Source organism: Macaca thibetana, chromosome 1 (genome assembly GCF_024542745.1).
Source record: "Macaca thibetana thibetana isolate TM-01 chromosome 1, ASM2454274v1, whole genome shotgun sequence".
Lineage (NCBI taxonomy): Eukaryota > Metazoa > Chordata > Mammalia > Primates > Cercopithecidae > Macaca > Macaca thibetana.
Genome location: NC_065578.1, coordinates 94,267,038 through 94,285,897, shown reverse-complemented (window position 1 = coordinate 94,285,897; position 18,860 = coordinate 94,267,038). Strand labels below are relative to the sequence as shown.

Sequence of the window (18,860 nt, the reverse complement as noted above, 5' to 3'; positions counted from 1 at the left end):
ATCTGTACATGTACTTACTGAATCTTATCTAGAGGGATGACAAAGGAAAGTAGGCTGCACGCTTTACACACTGCATCAAAGTGCATTGGGGTCACTTGGTCCCCTCCTCAAGGGGATGCAGCACAGATCCATCAGGCTCCCAGCTATCTTGCACAATAGCCCAAGGCAGAAAAGGGCTGTGAAAGGCATTGGACATTACAGTACACTCCCACTGTTGAGAATGATCGAGGTGCCTGGCATTTGACCAGCATCTCATTACCAGTTATTTTATTTTATTTATTTATCGCTATATATTACAGCAGCACTACCGGCAGGATTGCTGTAAGCAGATACAGATAGATGGCTCCTCTTTGTTCATTCACATTCTCAGACAACTCTACCAGATTCTGGTGCCTAAAAACTGAGGCAACATGAAACATCACTGAGTTTTGTGGTTCTAGGATAAGTCCTTACCATGGATACAAGGTATATCATGAAGAGAAATAAGCCTGTCATTTTGGAGCACCACAGGAAAACAAACAGCTCATACTGTTTTCCATTCTACCCCCATTTCCCACACAAAGCATCTCATGGTTTTGGTGCAGCGGGGTGGCATTCTGCATGCCCCCAGCTCTGGGCTGGATGCCATGACAAGGGTCAAAATGCCACACAAGAACCTTGGGGGTCACTGAACCTAACCGTTTCATATTGCAGAAGCTCAGCAAGGTTAAGGGACTCACCCAAGTTACTCAAATAATGAAGAGGCAGAGGCAAACTGCTGCTCTACCTGACTGAAGTCATTTTTACCTGGAAGCTTCTCCCAGGAGACTGGTACAGATACGGTGGTTCTCAGACTTCTGACACTAGCCCACAGCTCACTGCCTATACCCATTCCCACTTCTGCTGGAAGAAGAACAAAGCATTGAAGAGGAATGCAATGCTTAAAGTGATTTTAAAAAAATAGAATGGATAAACAAAAGGCCGGGCTTATACCTGTAATCTCAGCACTTTGGGAGGCCGAGGCAGGTGGATCACCTGAGGTCAGGAGTTCAAGACCAACGTAGCCAACATGGAGAAACCTGTCTCTACTAAAAATACAAAATTAGCCAGGCATGGTGGGGCATGCCTGTAATCCCAGCTACTTGGGAGGCTGAGGCAGGAGAATCACTTAAACCCGGGAGGCAGAGGTTGCGGTGAGCCGAGCTCACGCCATTGCACTGCAGCCTGGGCAACAAGAGTGAAACTCTGTCTCAAAAATAAATAAATAAATAAATAACCAACCAACCAACCAAGAACTGAATAATCAAGAGAAGTAAAATGTCAAGACAAGAATGACTGCAACTGAACAACATGGTCAACTCAAGGCAACACTAGTGGTAGCAAAGTGTTCTTTTCCCAATTTGCAAATCCCACTGTCTGCGTGCGTACATTCACAAATTTTGCAGGGTCACCAGGCATTGCCTCAGCGGCTAGATGTCTGAAAAGAATGAGTCTGAGTCCTTAAGAAACTACGTTAAGACACCAATTTGGGTTCATAAAGAACACATTTTAGTAAACTTTAATAACACATGCTCTACTTTATTGACGGGCAAACAACTCCCTGTTGTATGCAAAAATGAAAAATCTATGGAATTCTGCTATTTGCCTATAAAAATTGAAAAAAGGATTTTCTAGAATGTTCAGATCAGTTTGGAACCATCAGGAAGAGTCCTGGGGCTCACCGCTGGGTTTCATACTTAGAGGAACATTGACCTAAAGCCAACATCATGGCTGGGACAGATGCCTGTGTCCACAATGGACAAGAGATGTGCACTTAGGGAGACATTTTCATGAGGAACTGTGTGCAGACCCCATAAGAAACAGTAAGTACGCCATTCTTGCTGAGGGCTTAGCCTGTAGTCTCACAGCGGGGTTCTTAGCCAGGCCCCTGGACAGTGCTGGGAGGGAGAGGGGAGGCTGTAAGGCCCTTTTGCCTGAAAGTCTCTGAGAACAGCCAGCCAAGACTCCCAGACGCTTTGACCACTAACTTGCCTGACGAAAGGAGGAGGGGCCAGGCCACCCTGACCAGCCTTTTCTGGATGGATAACTGCTTGATTACAGTTATGGTGAGTTCATCATCTTCATTGCTCCTTCACCTTTCCTGTCCTCCTCCACAAAAGTCTGCTGTGTAACAAGACGCGCTTTGCCAGCTCTACTTGTACGGACTCTGGCTTTGCAAGGAGCAGAAAAGAACATCCCCAGGTGGTGGTCATGAGTCCTCCTCCGGCTATTTTAAAAATGCACAGTGGTTAAGGGCTTGGGCCTGGAGGCAAAACAGACTTGGATTCAAATCCTAGATCTGCCACTATGTGCCTTCTCTAAGCCTCAATCTCCCTATCTGTAAATTGAAGACACTATCTCAGAAACTAACAACTGGCCACAAATGGTGGCTCATGCCTGTAATCCCAGCAGTTTGGGAGGCCGAGGCAGGTAAATCGCCTGAGGTCAGGAGTTCGAGACCAGCTTGGCCAACATGGTGAAACCCCGTTTCTACTAAAAATGCAAAAACTTAGCACGTGGTGTCATGTGGTCCCAGCTACTCCAGAGGATAAGGCAGGAGAATCACTTGAACCCGGGAGGCAGAGGGTGCAGTGAGCCAAGATTGTGCTACTGCACTCCAGCCTGGGCGATAGGAGCAAAAATCCATCTCAAAAAAAACAAAACAAAAACAAAAAACCTAACAACTGATATAATGCAGGAAAAGTGCTCAGCATACCACTGGCAAAACAGTTGATTGCCAATACCCACAGCTGTTACTGCTGTCGTTAGTAGCTGGTGATCTCCAGTGGGTACTCTATACTCAGGTCCACTTCTCCTAGGAAATTTCCCCTAATTACAGAGTCAAATGACCTCTCCCAAAGACCAAGATTTTCCTTTTCTGAACTTCCACAGCCCTATCCCAATGCTTAAACATGCGCTTTTCTGTACAGTCATATGTCTCATGCATATGCCCCTTACTGGCCCCTGTCGCCCGACAGCTAGCTTGTCAATTTCTTGGAGGCCTGGCTTTTGCACCATACAGTAATGACTCTGTATCACCTCTATATCGCCATGGTCCTTGTCCTTATTATACCCAGGTAGAAATAGTCTGCATACAGGATAAACACATGGTTGCTGGATGAACACATGTGTGAGGTGAACATGTAATTTTTTTCAGTATGTACACACTCAGTATTTATGATGTAGGGAGAAAAGTAAATGAGAAATTATGAGATTGAGAGTTTCATTCCCCACCTTGCAAGTGAATGCCTGTGCAGCCTTAGGCTGGGTGTTTGCAAAATGCAGCAACTGCCACCTGTCTCCCTACTAGGATTTAGTGAAGATGGATTAGGCTTTTAAGAAGCAGTGGGAAAACCCAGCCAGCTCCTTGATGTTAAATAAAGACGAGCATCTGAGTTTTGATGGTAACGAATGGATCTCATTCTCTTTTAGTATTTCCCAGCTCCTATTCCACAAAATGAGGAACATAAAATAGGGTTCAGCCTTTTAAAATCTGATTTCCAGAGACAGAGATGCCACAATGTCCCCTAGTAAGTCATTCCAATGCAAGGAAATTTCTGAAAAGGTGAATCTAAATTCCTTTTCTCACTTTATGCTCACTTTCCTTTGTCCACTGCCAAATGAGGCTGACAGTTGCTCTGATTACCATTTACAATCATCTTTATTCTTAAACATTTTTATTTCACTCTGCTTTCCAGTAGTCGACGTAGACCAGAGGTGACCCTTCCTTCTCCATTAATATTCACACCAGTTCTTGTTTTTTCATTCTTCCTCCTCTTCCCAATCTCCTGAACCTTAGGCCTCTGAGCATCACCCACATCAACTGGCACCACCCAGTTCTACAGGAGTCACCGCAAGGAAAAGACACTATGAAGCTGGTTTAGCCACAGCCTACTGCACAGGCACCATGATTAGAATCTAAAAGGCCTATCCCTGTTTGCACCACTGACTCACTACACAAGCTGGATCAAGGCTGGCTTAGTTTTTCTGTGAATCGGGGATCATTATTCCCATCGACACATCTGTTATATGGAGTCATCACCTTTAGGATGGTCATTATGGTTTGGTTAACATTAGTGTCACTTATGAGTTTGGAAACATTTGAATTACCAAGGGAAATGGTCCTGGATTAATTAAGGTGGTGAAATTTCAGAAGGGAGGAAAATACGTACCTCAGGATAACAGGGCAGAGAAAACAAATGTGAAAATGGGACCAGAGGTTTTCAAATGTGTTTTAGCAGCAGAGACCTGTCCTCAAATGAAAACTTCAGTACACTCCCACACTCCCACCCCTAACCACATAAAGCGGAGTTGCTCTGGCTGCAAGGCCGGGCAGTATAGGCATGGTATGGGGCCAGGGTCCACCCTTCCTCCACCTTACCCATTTCTCTGCCCTCCTAATGTGGTGGTCCCCACAGTGTCCACAGGAGCCTCTAGGCTTCCAGGGGCCAGGATGAAAACCATGAGTGAAAGAGGGATGCAGAAAGTACCTGAATTCCCATAATACAGTGAGAGGGAATGACAGGTCAACCCCGGGGCCTCGTATGGCCATATGGCCAACATATTTGTATATCAATGGTCTCATTCATTGCTTTTATCTTTCTAGTCTATTTATATGTTTCTTAACCTTTATTTTTCATGCATATATATTTTATCATAGTTAATACATTTTTGCAATGCATCTCAAAATATTTATGAAGTTGGTGTCTGGATACATATACAACAGCTATAACATCTAACACCATGACAAATGTATTCAAAGGGTTTGGACTCACTTGTTACATGTACCCCCCATTCCGAAAGGTCCTATGGTATTTGATTGTGTTTTACACATGCTGGTTTATAGTAATCCAAATGAAAACTAAATATACTCTAAAATGTTCTCCAAGATTATTAAGAGCCTAAAATAGACCTTACTGTAAGAAGGCTACATTTTTCCCTGAATAATGAAAAGTATTATAAATACCACTTGTAAAACATTAAACATAGATGGTCTAATTAGTCCCTTTACTTCTAAAGGTAAATTTCTTAGGGAGGGGGCAATTATAAGAAGTACTTTTCTAAGTGAGATTTCTGTGAATGTTCAAATTATAAAACAGCCTGCTAACTTACAAAAATACTGCTTTGTGTAAATTTGACTAAGGACTATTAAAATCTCCTAAATGCTCTAAAGAGAAACACAACGTATTTAAATTTCCATTAATTTGAAAAATTCAGGAGAGGAAAAAAATCCAAAATCCAAACAATTGCAAGATATAATTTTTATAAGTTTAAAGGCATATTTATAGCTTGAAAAGGGAAGACTGGTGAAATCTATGAAAATTAGGGAGGCAATTCTTTTCCTAGTTCAGGAAAATTATAGTTCTTAGAGAAGGCACTGAAAATCAGCTCTTAGTTGATATACATTCATTATGCTAGGGTTTCTAAATACTCCCTCTCCTCTTTATTTCTGAAAAGAGAAAAACTTTCTTTTAAAATTTGAAGCGTGGTTTTAATGGCCTATGGTTCTAGGGTAGGGTCTGCAAACTACAGCCCAGGAGCCAGCTCCATCACACTGCCCGCTTTCCTCTACAGGAGCTAAGAACAATTTTTACAATTTTACAATGGTTGGGAAAAAATCAAAATCAAAAAAAGAATATTTCTTGACATGTAAAAATCATATGAAATTCAAATGTCACTGTTGATAAGTTAAGGTTTACTAGAACATAGCCATACCCATTCATTGACATTTTACCTATGGCTGCTTTCCTGCCATGATGGCAGAATTGAGTGGTTGTGACAGAGAGACTGGTCTGAAAGCCTAAAATGTTTACACACTTTGGCCCCTTAGAGAAGAATTTGCCAAACCTTGACCTAAGAGATGGAGGCCACCTTTGGACCCTTCTGTGTGTTCCTGAGGCAAGAGGTAGGAGACGTACCTGGTTGAGATGGAGCAGGTATTTGTCAAGACACCAGAAACAGCAGTAGCAGCATCGGAACAGGTACCTCGACAATGCACCATGCTGCTGGATCAGGTTGAGACCAAAGGAACAGAGTCAAAAACAACACAGGAAAGAAGACAAGCAGGCAGTTTCTGAGGAAACACAGTTTTCACTTATGCACCTAGGGAAACACTGGTGGCGTGGGAGAAGTTCTTATTTTGTGCATACTACTACTACTACTACTACTACTACTAATTATGGTTCTAGTATTATTGAGAAGAAACGTTTCTGTCTTGTGGACTTATATGTTAGCGGTGCTATTAGGGAGGTTAGTCCATACTGAACAGCAAAAGAAAAGCAGGTCTTCTGGTTCCAGTTAAAAAAAACCTCTCTTCCCCCTTCATCTGCCCTTAAGTGTCTGAAATGGTACACTTGGCTTTTTCAAACCAAAGTTTATATTCATGAAAAATTCACATCCCAGAAACAAAAAAACAAATAATACACTGTAGATACTAGTTATGTGCCCACATAAATAAAGAATCAAGTTTAACTTTGGAGGACATAAATGCTGTAGTGAGATTTTTTTGGGGGGGACTAAAGTTCGAGGGATAAATTACTCCTTTGAAATATAACTTGAACTTGTGCATAGCTCAAGAATGAATACTTTCATGAACCTCTTGGGGGAGGGGTGCTTGGCGGCACCCTACCCACTCCCCAGAGTGAACACATCCCTGGAAACAATCCTGAAATAGCCTAGGATGAGGACCCCAGGAATAACTCAGCCTTATATGGCCATTTTCTCATCCCAATGTGAATTCAATTGGATGAAACTTGATCTGGACACTTTTCAGCCTGGCTGTGTTGGTGAATGAGCCTATTGAACTAGGGAAAATCACACGGTGGCTGTGTGAAACATTTAAATTGTAGACACAGTGCTGGCCAGTAAGGCTGCTGAGGAAGAAATTGTTTTTTAACCTAAGAAAGGACACATTTTCCCAATAGTGACATCACTAAAAGCAATTCTGGCCCTTGGTCCTTGTGGAATCTGGGAAGTGATAAATAACCTTTTAGACCACAGTCAGAGAGACCTTGGGCCTTCCACTGACTTCTCTTTTAGATTCATGAAAGGCTGTATCCCCAGAGAGTTTAAGATGCCTAGCTTTAGGAGGGACAGCAAGCTCCTCGCTGCTCATTAATTTGTGATTATTACTAATGCACACACAAACATATCACAAATAGACTTAAAATAAAATGCTGTCCTGTTCTTCAAGAAATCCTGCAAGTTTCCTAAGATTGAAGGATTGACTTCAAAATGCAGGAGCCAAAAGTAGTTAGTTTTGTCCTGGATATGGAAATGCCTCTTCAAGTCACCAAAATGTGGCCAAGCAAAATATTAATAGAAATACAAGAAAATGTTCTACAATCAGGGGCAACTGCTTAGCATGCATTTCCAGATAAGGAAGCCAGATAATTTTATGTGTTAGCCAATCAACTGCTTCTAATTGATAAACTAACTTTAAACCTTGATTATAGATTTTAAAATATCAACAATTCAGATATCTTTTTAAAAAGAAAATGAAAACAACTCTAAAATATAATGTAAACCTATTGGTAAAATTTCCTGAATTTACTAAGGACACATAGCTATACCCAAAAGGTTGGAATCAGGTAAGTTTGTGAAACTGACCAAGTCACCAACTCTGAGGTGGTGACGGGGGAGAGATTAACATTGTGTGAGAACAGAAGAGTTGGGAAAAGTCCTGTCTCCCCTTGTTTGGCAGGCCAGAAATACCATGAGAACAGCTGTTTTCCTGGTGTTCTGGTTTCCACTGGCATTCATAAGCAAATGTGCATGGAAATAAAAACTAGGGAGGAGAAATCCCCCGGGCACAAAAGCCCTACAGTTTTCTGTCCTTTGAGCTTAGATGTAGGTCAGCTTGTCCATTTCTCACTCTCAAGCGCATGTGTGCACACGCATGTGTACACACACACACACACACACACACACACTCATTCAAACCCTCTCCTTTTCTCCCTCCTCACTCCTCACACACACCGGGAATTTCCCATGACAGCTCTGGGAAACACAAAAGGCAGGCAGTATTTCAGCATTAAAACAGAAATGAACACATATTATTCCTATCTTACGGTGCATTTTTTCACTTAAAAAGGCATGATAAATGTTCACAAAAACCTTGTTTAAATTTCACCTTAAGGGTTCATCCTGTCTGTTCGCCATTTACATAAGAAGGAAGATCAGCTAACTCAGAACTACTCCCTCCCCACACCATCTCCACTGAGTTGGAGAAAACCCAATAAACAAAACCATAAACGAAACAGAGACTCTGGGAAAATAAAAGGTTTGCTGGGAGAGGCGGGGGATGGGAGCCGAGGAGTGCAGGAGCTTTCCGCACGGCTGCTGTCACAGGTCACATTTCTGTCCTGGGACCTGCTGTAGTTTTCCAGTAATTAAGTTTCTGGCAACCCAAACACGGAACGTGCTGTGTATCAGGAGGTAGCCTTACCTGTTCTTTCAGCGCGTTTTGCATGTACATGACAATGATTCTTGGAAGCCTCACCACAGGGATTAAAAATGACCCTTTCACAACGGTTCCTTGATGGTAGAAGAAGAGAATGGAGAGAGACGAAAGGATGGGACGATCAGGAGGGTCATTTTTACTTCTGCAAATAGGGAAAGGGACAGCATTTTAAAAACACTTTTTATAAAGCAGCAAAAACTCTCTGGTTCCAATCATCTGTGGCACTAACAACTTAGAAAGTGGTGACGCAATAAGCATTTGGCAAACTTTTTCTACTCCTTGGTAGCTTCGGTTAAATTGTTTCTTGTATTAATTTAATTCGTTTTGGTGCCACTTAATGCTACAAACAAAATAAAACAGAAAAACTTAAAAAAAAACTGATGAGTTAAAAAAAGTTTCCCTCTTTATAATGCCTAGCCCAACCACCAACCCTTTAGGGTGTCTATTCATCTCATTTTCACTTTCAGAAGTTTAATTGTATCACAGTCTTCAAGGTTTAAATGACACAGGACTATACATAAATATTGCCGGCATTCACCTGGTGATTAAACAGCATCACCAAATCATGTGACCAGGATCTGCGGCCAGAGAGGTAACAGTGAGCTCCCGCTTACAGGAAGGGGACAGAGAGCCCTGGGTGCTTGGCTCCTGCACAGCTCTAGGCTCCCCAAATCCTGCTGGTTTCTACTCTGCTCTTTAAAGGCCACTTCAGTGTGAATCATTTACGGGACTTGTCATGACGCAGCTCCCAAGAATGTGTACAAGTCAGTTTCACAGGCAGGGAAAAAAAGTGAGAAAGAACAGAATGGGCACAGCCATCAGTCTCCCCCAAACCAGAAAGATAAAACAAAGGAGTGGGGGCTGATGCCACCCCACGGGTGACCCTCTGAATTCCCGCTGAAGCCAGTTCTAGAAAATAAGGCCTTTCTGAGAAGCAACTTCACAGATTCCAAGTGAAGCTTGGTTTCTTTATAATGGATTATTCTACAACTTGCTCTGGTTGCTAATAAGTCACTATGAATTAAGGTTTTGACAGCGGCCTAGGATTTGAGAGAGGAAAAGGAAGGCAGCCAGAAATGTTTCAAGAGTTGGCAATGGCTGCATTTTGCTGTTACTCAAATCAGCCAGGAAGAAAAAGAGAACATGAAAGTAATATTGGGAGCTGAAAAACTGCAACCCAGTTGTCCCACAAAAAGAGGGATGTGTGTTTCAGCCCAGTATCATTTAAAATAGGAAAAACCACAGAAGCTATTGCTAATAGGAATTCATTTAGATCTGATAAACTAGAAGAGTAGTGTAGGCCAGGAAAATCTGACACATTTTTTTTCCCCCTTCCCTCATTTTTTTTTTTTAAGGAAGAATGTTTACTTTTCCATTGAGGAGATTTATGTGCTTTAGAACTTATTATGGTGCTCAAGAGGGGAGGCAGGGAGAAGAGGACAACACCTGCTTTCCATCTGGCAGGGAAACACATGATTCATAGGCCACTGTGAATGGGGGCCTTGGGGTTAGCCCTCCAGGTATTAAAGTTTGGGGTTAGGCATCAGCTTTCTGAGGTTTCACTGTGATGGGGTTAACCACTTCAGGCAGAGGAGTGCCTGCACTGCCTCAGCTTCCCTAGTCTGTAACACATCCTGGTAATGGCTCGAGGCTCTGCCGGGCTTGGCTGGAAGAAGATGCAGAGGTTCCGGAAGCTGGGTTATCACGTGATGAGAGAGGGAACTTAAAAAGAGGGCCCTTTCAACCCAAGCCAGCCCACCGAGCCAGGAGTCACTGAATACCTGCCCTCAAAACTAGAAACAGTCCTACAGAAAAAAATGGCTAATGAAGTGGTGTGTCTCTGAGGCCTCCACCTCCTCTCAGACTCATTTCCATGTTCAAAGGTAACGTCATCCTGCCACCTCTCCCCTGCTGTGTGTGGAGCTAGTGCCTCCAGCTCTATCTCCCTCACAACCAGCCAAACCTGCCTGCAGGAAGAGGATCTGACGCACCCAGGGATGCTAAACATAATACTTACCTCTGGACTTATTCATATTTTAAGAATTGACCTGGGGGACAACATTGCAGTGTTGAGCATATGGGGCAACCCAGCAATGAGTGTATTAGGAGGCTGGTGAGGACTGGGCCTCCAGTCAGCCTTCCTCACCTCTCTCTAGATCTTCCCACTGGGCCACAGGCACCCCAATTCTGTAGGCAGTGGCAATAAGGAAGACACAGGCAGCGTTAGAGGGTAAGGAAACTCTAGCGTATGCCTGATGAAGCCCAGCTTCTCCCTTCCTTTGGATGTGTGGCTGCTTTGAGCGCTAATGCTGCCTGGCTCCCGGAACAACGAGGCCAGGTCCCCAAAATACCACATCAACCTAAGCTGTGGGGCAAAGGGTTTAATGGTCCCATCCGTTCAAGTCCCCTGACAGCTCTGGGTCATGGTACAAAGTACTGTTTTGTAATTTCTAGTCCCATCAGACAACAGAGTGCATACAGCCAGGCAAGCCACATCATGGTCCTAGAGACAAGCTTTAGCTCTAGTTAGATCCAGCCTCGTGCTCACTAAGAACTCTTCTGATATTATGGAAAATTAATTTTGTGCTGAGGCTCCCGGACTAGGTGTGGGCTGCCTGGGACAAACGGCCTCCAACGTAAAGCTGGTCCCAGCAAAGATCCCTTCCCGTATTTCTTTTTTTTTTTTTTTTTTTTGAGACGGAGTCTCGCTCTGTCACCCAGGCTGGAGTGCAGTGGCCGGATCTCAGCTCACTGCAAGCTCCGCCTCCCGGGTTCACGCCATTCTCCTGCCTCAGCCTCCCGAGTAGCTGGGACTACAGGCGCCTGCCACCTCGCCCGGCTAAGTTTTTGTATTTTTAGTAGAGACAGGGTTTCACTGTGTTACCCAGGATGGTCTCGATCTCCTGACCTCGTGATCCGCCCATCTCGGCCTCCCAAAGTGCTGGGATTACAGCCCTTCCCGTATTTCTTACAACAAAATAACTGCAAGATGAGGCTTGGAAGGCTGAGAATGTTGTATGTTTCTTTCCTATTCGACAGAAAATGGAAATCTTCTTTATTAGAAATAACAGGATTATTTAACTGGCCTGGGTAACTCTTGCTAGGTTAGGAAATTCATCTGTCTCTACCTAAATTCCTTAGGCTCTGCTACGAATCCATTTCCTCTTCTCCCTCAGCAGATCCAAAGCTGCTGGAAACCATTCTTTGTATATTTGAAAACAATGATGAAGTCACACCTCAAGTGTCCCTTCACCACCTTGAAGGGTTCTAGTTCCTTCCCATCACATCCCTAACACCACCTTTATGGCTCTCTCAGTTGATCCCTCTTCAAGCCAATGGTTACAAAAAGTAAATTCTACAGACTGACCATATCCTGGTACCTGATGGTCTTTGTATGAATGCTTCAGCCCTCATAGTGCTTACATGAACGACAAAGATGAATGCACCCTGGCTATATTTAATCCTCACTGTGAGTGCAGGCCAGAAAAGGACATGAAGAATTGTGAACTTTGACGATAAGGAAAAACTTTGAGGTTTCAAAATTAGGCAGAAAATCAAAAAGGAAGTAGAGCTCTTTAATAAATGGAATAGTTGTGCTAAAAATAAATCATTGTGTATTATATTATAAATTATTTTTTTAATCAAAGTAATATGTAAAGTATCTTACAAAGCCAAAAAGCACTGCTAGACTTAATAGGCAAAACAGCAGTTTTTCTTCCCCCATTCACAATTCTGTCTCCCTAGAGATAATATTTTCGTTGTTATTAGAGAACTCACCTCCACACCTCAAAATTACATGTTCTTACTGCTATTTCTTGATTTTTTCCGCTTCAGATATTGTCCACTGACTTTTCTACTGTGAAAGATTCTGGTTTTATTTTCTTACACAGCCTAACTCCCCCAATCCCCTCACACTCATTTTCCCATTCTTCCAACGTAATTACATCAAAGTTTTTAGTTAATGCTTAGTGTTTGTTATTCATACATAGATAATATGTGCTGTAAATAATATTCACAACTGATCCAAGTAGCATATTCCAATTAGATTCCCTTCCTGTACAACTTCTTTTTTTCTGAAGTTAATTGTTTCACATTTTTTTATTAGCTTGGATTTCCATGGGCCTCACCGAATGCTTCACCAATGTGTAATGCTTTTCTTAACATGTTTGAATACACCTGGTATTCCCTCAGTTCCATTTTCTTTTCACAGTGACATCTCTCCTGGAGTCCATTGTCTACCTTGGACTGGATGCTTTCCACGCCTGCTGCACAGCTACCCTCCTGGGAATTCCTTGCTCTGCTCTGCTCTGCTCAAGCCTGTTTTCTGAAACTCATGTTTTCCTCTCTGGCTTAAACATTAGTTTCAGCGGGGAACATCCCTCCTAGAAAGGATGTGGGCAGGGAAGTCTTGGGACTGCCTGTGCATGACTTTATTCTTCTTTACCCTTGACGGGTAGTAGGAATAGGCATAGAACGCTAAACTAGGTATAGACTGGCTATACAATTCTAGGTTGGAAATAATCTTTCACTAGACTCCTATAGCCTTCCTCCATTGTTTTTCTGGTTCAGAGTTGCTGTTGAAAGTCAGATCCTACTCTGGGTCCTCGATCCTTTGCCTGTGATCTTTTTTCCCTCGGGAAGCTTCTGGGATCTTCTCTTTACTTGTGTCCTCCAGCCCTGGGAAATTTTCTTTGTCAATTCCCTCTCTTCTTTTCTTTGTTCTGTATTTCTGGAACTCATGTTAGTCAGCTAGTGGGTCTCCCAAATTTATCCTCTTTTAATCCTTTCTCTCTTATTTTGTTTCTCTTTGTCTTTTCATTCTACCTTCTGAAAGAGTGCTTCCACTTTATATTTTAATCCTTCAACAGAAAATGTTCACTTTTGTAATCATACTTTTAATTACTCAAGGGTCTTGTTTTCTCACTATGCCCTTCTTCTGTTGGTGGGAGGGGATTCTGGCAATATATCTTTGTTCTCTCTGATAATATTATAGTTTGTTTTGTCATATCATTTTGCAGCCTGCATTGTCTGTGTTTTCTCTAAGCTCATTTTATTTGTACATTTTGATCTTCTTCTTTCACTTAGAGGCATTCATCATGTTTAATAATCACTGGTAAACAGTTCAAATTGAAGAGTGAGGCTCTCCAGAATGACCTGGAAGCTCTGTGTGAGGAATGTTGCTTGTTGTCTGATGAACTTCACTGTTTTGCTAGGAGTCAGGGAATCCATTTCATTGGGGGGCCCCATATGGCACTATCTGTAGGTCTTTACTTTGGGTTAGGCAGTTTCTCCATAAAAGCATCCTCTAACCTCTTCCTAGGGAATATCAAACGAGCTGCCAATGTTCTGGGAGCTGAACTGTGGAATGGGGGGTGCTGGTGTGTGTGTGTGTGTGTGGGGCCTCACTTCAGAGTTTAGGCTTTCACTTACTCACCCTGCTTTCAGTACAGAGACTTGCCCCCAGCCTCAGCTAAACCTGAAACCCCAAGTCTGGCCCTCTCTGCTTTCTCTCTCTGGAGAATAAACTTCCCTGTCTTCAGCTGGTGTGGAATTTGGGGGTCTAACTACTCCTTAGGAAGGCTTTCAGCTCATCTTCGGAAACACTTTTTATACTTGAACTCCTGAGCCTCTCTGGGACTCTGGGGCTCACTTCAGGGTGCATCTTATTTGTACCTCCTCATGCAGCCAACACACATGGACAGGCTGCTTCTGCTTTCTCCAGCGGGCTTGGGGCACCGCTCCACCTCCCTCTCTTTGGCTCTCACCATTTGGTTGGTGTTTCTTATCTGCTGTCATTGCCTCTCTGTTTCTCACTGTCCTGGTGTGTTTGTGCCTGTTTCAATCTTTCGTGATTTTTTGAGTGGCCGGAGAAAGGGAAGAGATTAGGAGATAAACACATATACTTCACTGGAAGTCCAAATTAGAAGTCCTCATTGAAAATGCTTTGGTTTGTTATTCTAAGATAACACAAAATTACTGTTAGGCAAATATTACCTACGGCAAATTTGGTTAGAATACTCTCTTTGCCCCCCCTCCCTGGGAGGAAGCAATACACACAACCCACCTCCGGTTGCCTGGAGGTTCTCAGTGCCAAGGGCAACAGCCCCTCTGTGAGTCCTCTGGAGTCTCTAATGATGGAGGCTCCGGAACTGCAGCGCTACATTAAAAACCCACAGTGCTGGCCGGCGCAGCGGCTCACGCCTGTAATCCCAGCACTTTGGGAGGCCGAGGTGGGTGGATCACAAGGTCAAGAGATCGAGACCATCCTGGCCAACATGGTGAAACCCTGTCTCTACTAAAAACACAAAAATTAGCCAGGCGTGGTGGTGGGCCCCTGAAGTCTCAGCTACTCAGGAGGCTGAGGCAGGAGAATCACTTGAACCCAGGAGGTGGAGCTTACAGTGAGCCAAGATCGTGCCACTGCACTCCAGCCTGGGTGACAGAGCGAGACTCGTCTCAACAAGCAAGCAAGCAAACAAACAAACAAACAAACACCCCGCAGTGCTCCTTATCATCAGGAGGAAACTGCTCAATGGCAGGAATCACCCCTGGCGGACTCTCTCCCCATGAAGCTCATGTTTCTCTATCATTTGGTCTGAGAGGCTGGAGGAGGATCAGCCCTATGAAGAGTAAACTTCTGTTTCTGAGCCCAGTCCTGCCATTGCTCTGGCTGAGTTCTTCTGTCCTGTGGGCTCTCACTGCCCCGGGGTGAGTCACACACACAGAAGAGGTAAAGCATTCAGGGGTGTGTGTGTTTGCGTGTGTCCTCAATTTCTTTCAGGATGTGATAGGAATATAAGCAGAGAAGCATGTAACTAATTCACTGGTTCTTAACTATAATATAAATTACATTTTGTAATTACATACAATTCCTTTAGGATTAATTTTTTTTTCCCCAAGCAAACGTTATCTGATTTTGCAGAGGACAAAGTGAGGCTCACAGAATTTACTGAAGTATATTCAAAATAGACCAGTAATTTTTCTGTCTGAAGTCAATTAGGATGGATATTCATAGGGGAGTTCGACTCTCCCTTTTTTTAATATTAAAACAATGGCAGCCGGGTGCGGTGGCTCACACCTGTAATCCCAGCACTTTGGGAGGCCGAGGCAGGTGGATCACGAGGTCAAGAGATCGAGACCATCCTGGCCAACATGGTGAAACCCCGTCTCTACTAAAAATACAAAAATTAGCCAGGCGTGGTGGCAGGTGCCTGTAGTCCCAGCTACTTGGGAGACTGAGGTAGGAGAATCGCTTGAACCCGGGAAGTGGAGCTTGCAGTGAGCCAAGACCGCACCACTGCACTCCAGCCTGGATGACAGAGTGAGACCCCTTTTTATCTTTCAAGTCTAAGCAATATGATCTCTTCCCTGTTTGGCTTGTTTCTAAATTTTCTGGCTTAAAGTAAAAAAGTTGGAAATGTGACAGATTCAGGGTATAATATTTCTTCCCACCACCAAATGAGCATACAGCTCAATTTTTAGCTTAGTCTTTTATTCTTGCCAACTCCTTTTAAGGGGCTAGGTCAGCATTCCCAAATATCTTTTGAGATATCAACATGAAGCACATAGATAAACCACACAGACAAATCAATAGGAAAAAAACCACTGGACCTACCTGTTGAAATAGCAAGTAACCACTGCCCCTGCTATAGTCATTTGCTGGCACGCAAGGATGAATTCACTAGTCCAGATGAGGCCAATTAAATGGTAGGACCACATATACCGAATGCCCGAAAGGGGCTTATATTCCACTTGGCCGCCTTCCATAACCTGGGCAGCTCCTAAAGTTTCAAACACAAACATGCTTTACACCAATGTTGTCCTAAGCATGAACCATGGTTCAACAAGCCACGTTTCTTTAGGCTTGGCCTTTGGCATTACATAAAACAAATGCCAAAGTCAAGTACCCACCATAATTTAAAATATACAGAGCAAAAGATCAAAATCAAAACCACACATTTAACTTGTAAATAATACCAACGGTGATAATGACAGTGACCATTGGTGGGCAATTTCCAAGACACCTGACATATACTATAATACTCATCCCACTTCGTGGATGTGAAAACTGAGGTTTAAAAGAGGCAAGGAGGCTGGGTATGGTGGCTCATGCCTATAATCCCAGCACGTTGGGAGGCTGAGGTGGGCGGATCACCTGAGGTCAGGGGTTCAAGACCAGCCTGATCAACATGGTGAAAGTCCGCCTCTACTAAGAAAACAAAAATTAGCCGAATGTGGTGGCAGGCACCTGTAAGTTCAGCTACTCGGAAGGCTGAGGCAGGAGAATCACCTGAACCTGGAAGGCTGGGGTTGCAGTGAGCCAAGATCACGCCACTGCACTCCAGCGTGGGTGACAGGGGAAGACTCCACTCTCCAGAAAAAAAAAAAAAAAAAAAAAGAAGAAGAAGAGGCAAGTAACTTTTGTAAAGTCTCAGAGCTCAGAATTAGTAGAAGGAGAATATAAACCTGAACACATGGGACTCTAAAAATCTGTAGATTTCCCTACCACACGACTTTGTGATGCAAACCAAACTCGGCACATTGATGAAACCACACAAAGCTATTAGTATCACGTTATAGAATCTTACTTCACCAAAAACTTAAACTTTGTAAAAGAGACAAGGGTCTTTGTTATCTCAAAAGGGATCTATTTCAGATTTCATTTCAAGAGCAAACTCTTAGCACATTTAAAACCTCTACTGGGCCTCAGTGTTAACCTTCCCAGGTTCAGATCCCAGCTTGACCCCTTTGTGGGTAACCCTGGACAAGTTATTTGGCTTCCTGGAGTTTTAGATACCTTATCTGGAATAGCTAGAGGACTTTTAGATTCCTTATCTGGAATAGCTGGAGGAGTTTTGGATTCCTTATCTAGAATACCTGTTTCCTGGTGGTATTCTGAGCATGGAGTGAGATTACTTGGAAAACACTTGCATTGTGTCCAGACCATAGACAGATCGCACCATAAGTGATCATGGTTTATTACTATCATTAAATTTCAGGAGCACAGTGCTACATTCAACTGAGGCCAGCAAGGTTGCCTTAACAACTTTTTGCCATTCACGTGGCTATACCCTGCTTTCTTTTCTCTCCTCTAAAGAAGTCCTTTAATTAGCTCTGCTGGTAAATCCACTGGTAAACCCAAATTTACTCTGCTGGTAAATCCACTGGTAAATTCACTGGTAAATCCAAATCCCAGCTTCATGGCTGCATTTGATTTCCAGATCTTTTCCCACTATGGATTTTAAAACAACTACTACTGGGAAGAAGATGCGTGCTCTGGTCTTTGGTGAAAGCTATAGCTTGAAGAACATTTAGAGATTGTTTCATATTTCCTGTCATAGCTATAAATTGACTTTAGGTTCATCATTCAGGAGTCCTTAGAAATTCATAGTAGGGTCTGTGTGAAGGAAAGGGGAGGATATCCGTGCTGTGGATCAAAAACTGATTCCACTGACTAAGGCTGATCTTAATTCCCAAGCTCTATGTTCTGCTGAACAAGAGTTACATTGTAAGAAACAGTGGAGCAGCTTGATATACAGAGAGGTTAATATTTTATGAATGCTGGGCTCACTTTGGCTTGGAGGCAATCTCTGTTTTGGGTAAGGCATGGATAAATGCCTATGCTTTTCTAAAATGGGGTGATTCAGGGCACACTTCAGGAAACATTCCCAATTCCAGAGGAGGTGGCCCCTCCCAAGCAGAGTGCCTGTTAGGTAGATGAGGTCAGGGGACTTTGAGAACCACTCTGGAATTTCAGAAGTGCTCTGAGCCAGGGAAGAAGTACCTGCTCCTCCTACAAGGCCCAGCAGTATCAGCGACAGATTATGCTTTTGCAAAACTAGGTTTACAATATCACGAATAGTCTGAGGGCAGAGAACATTTCCACAGAACAGGAAGGATGATTTCTTCAGACAGACAAAGGTAAGTATGTCCTACAGGACCTGGACACTAATGGGGGCCAGACTCTCAGCTGCCCTGTGCTGTCAAGGGCACATATGCACACACCTCCCAACCTGGCACAGTCAGCGGTGGGAGCAGCTGAAGTGATGAGTCAAGATCCGCTTAGACATTATTTGACATTCCCCCAAAGAATGGCATTTGGCATTCCCCAAAGAAGCTGAACCCGCAAGTTATTTTTAAGTGATCACTATTGTTTCTGAACGTCCTTATCAAAGCCATCTTCTATTTGTTCCTGGGGCTGTTTAGGACTTTCCTTTAGGGCAGGGTTTGTCACCGACGTTGTGGATCAGATCTTCGCTGGGGCTGGGACTGTCCTGCGCACTGAAGGGCGTTAGCAACATGCCTCTCCTCTCTACACAGATGCCAGGACGCTCTCCCTCCCCTCCCGCAGCCACGACAACCCAAAAATGTGTCCACACAT

The 18,860-nt window shown here is 43.4% G+C and overlaps 1 protein-coding gene across 4 annotated transcripts in view; it reads right to left on the bottom strand.

Annotated features, from left to right (window-relative positions):
• Positions 1 to 18,860, bottom strand: part of SLC44A3 (solute carrier family 44 member 3) — a 72,763-nt gene that overhangs the window by 19,082 nt on the left and 34,821 nt on the right. For 2 of the 4 annotated variants that reach the window (XM_050778182.1, XM_050778204.1), the window contains exons 10-12: positions 16,095 to 16,260; positions 8,465 to 8,621; positions 5,937 to 6,023 (exon numbers count right to left, since the gene is read on the bottom strand). In XM_050778182.1, coding sequence (XP_050634139.1) covers positions 5,937 to 6,023; positions 8,465 to 8,621; positions 16,095 to 16,260 — 410 coding nt within the window. The remainder of the gene's footprint in view (positions 1 to 5,936; positions 6,024 to 8,464; positions 8,622 to 16,094; positions 16,261 to 18,860) is intronic. The other 2 variants (XM_050778191.1, XM_050778194.1) reach the window with 2 other exon arrangements.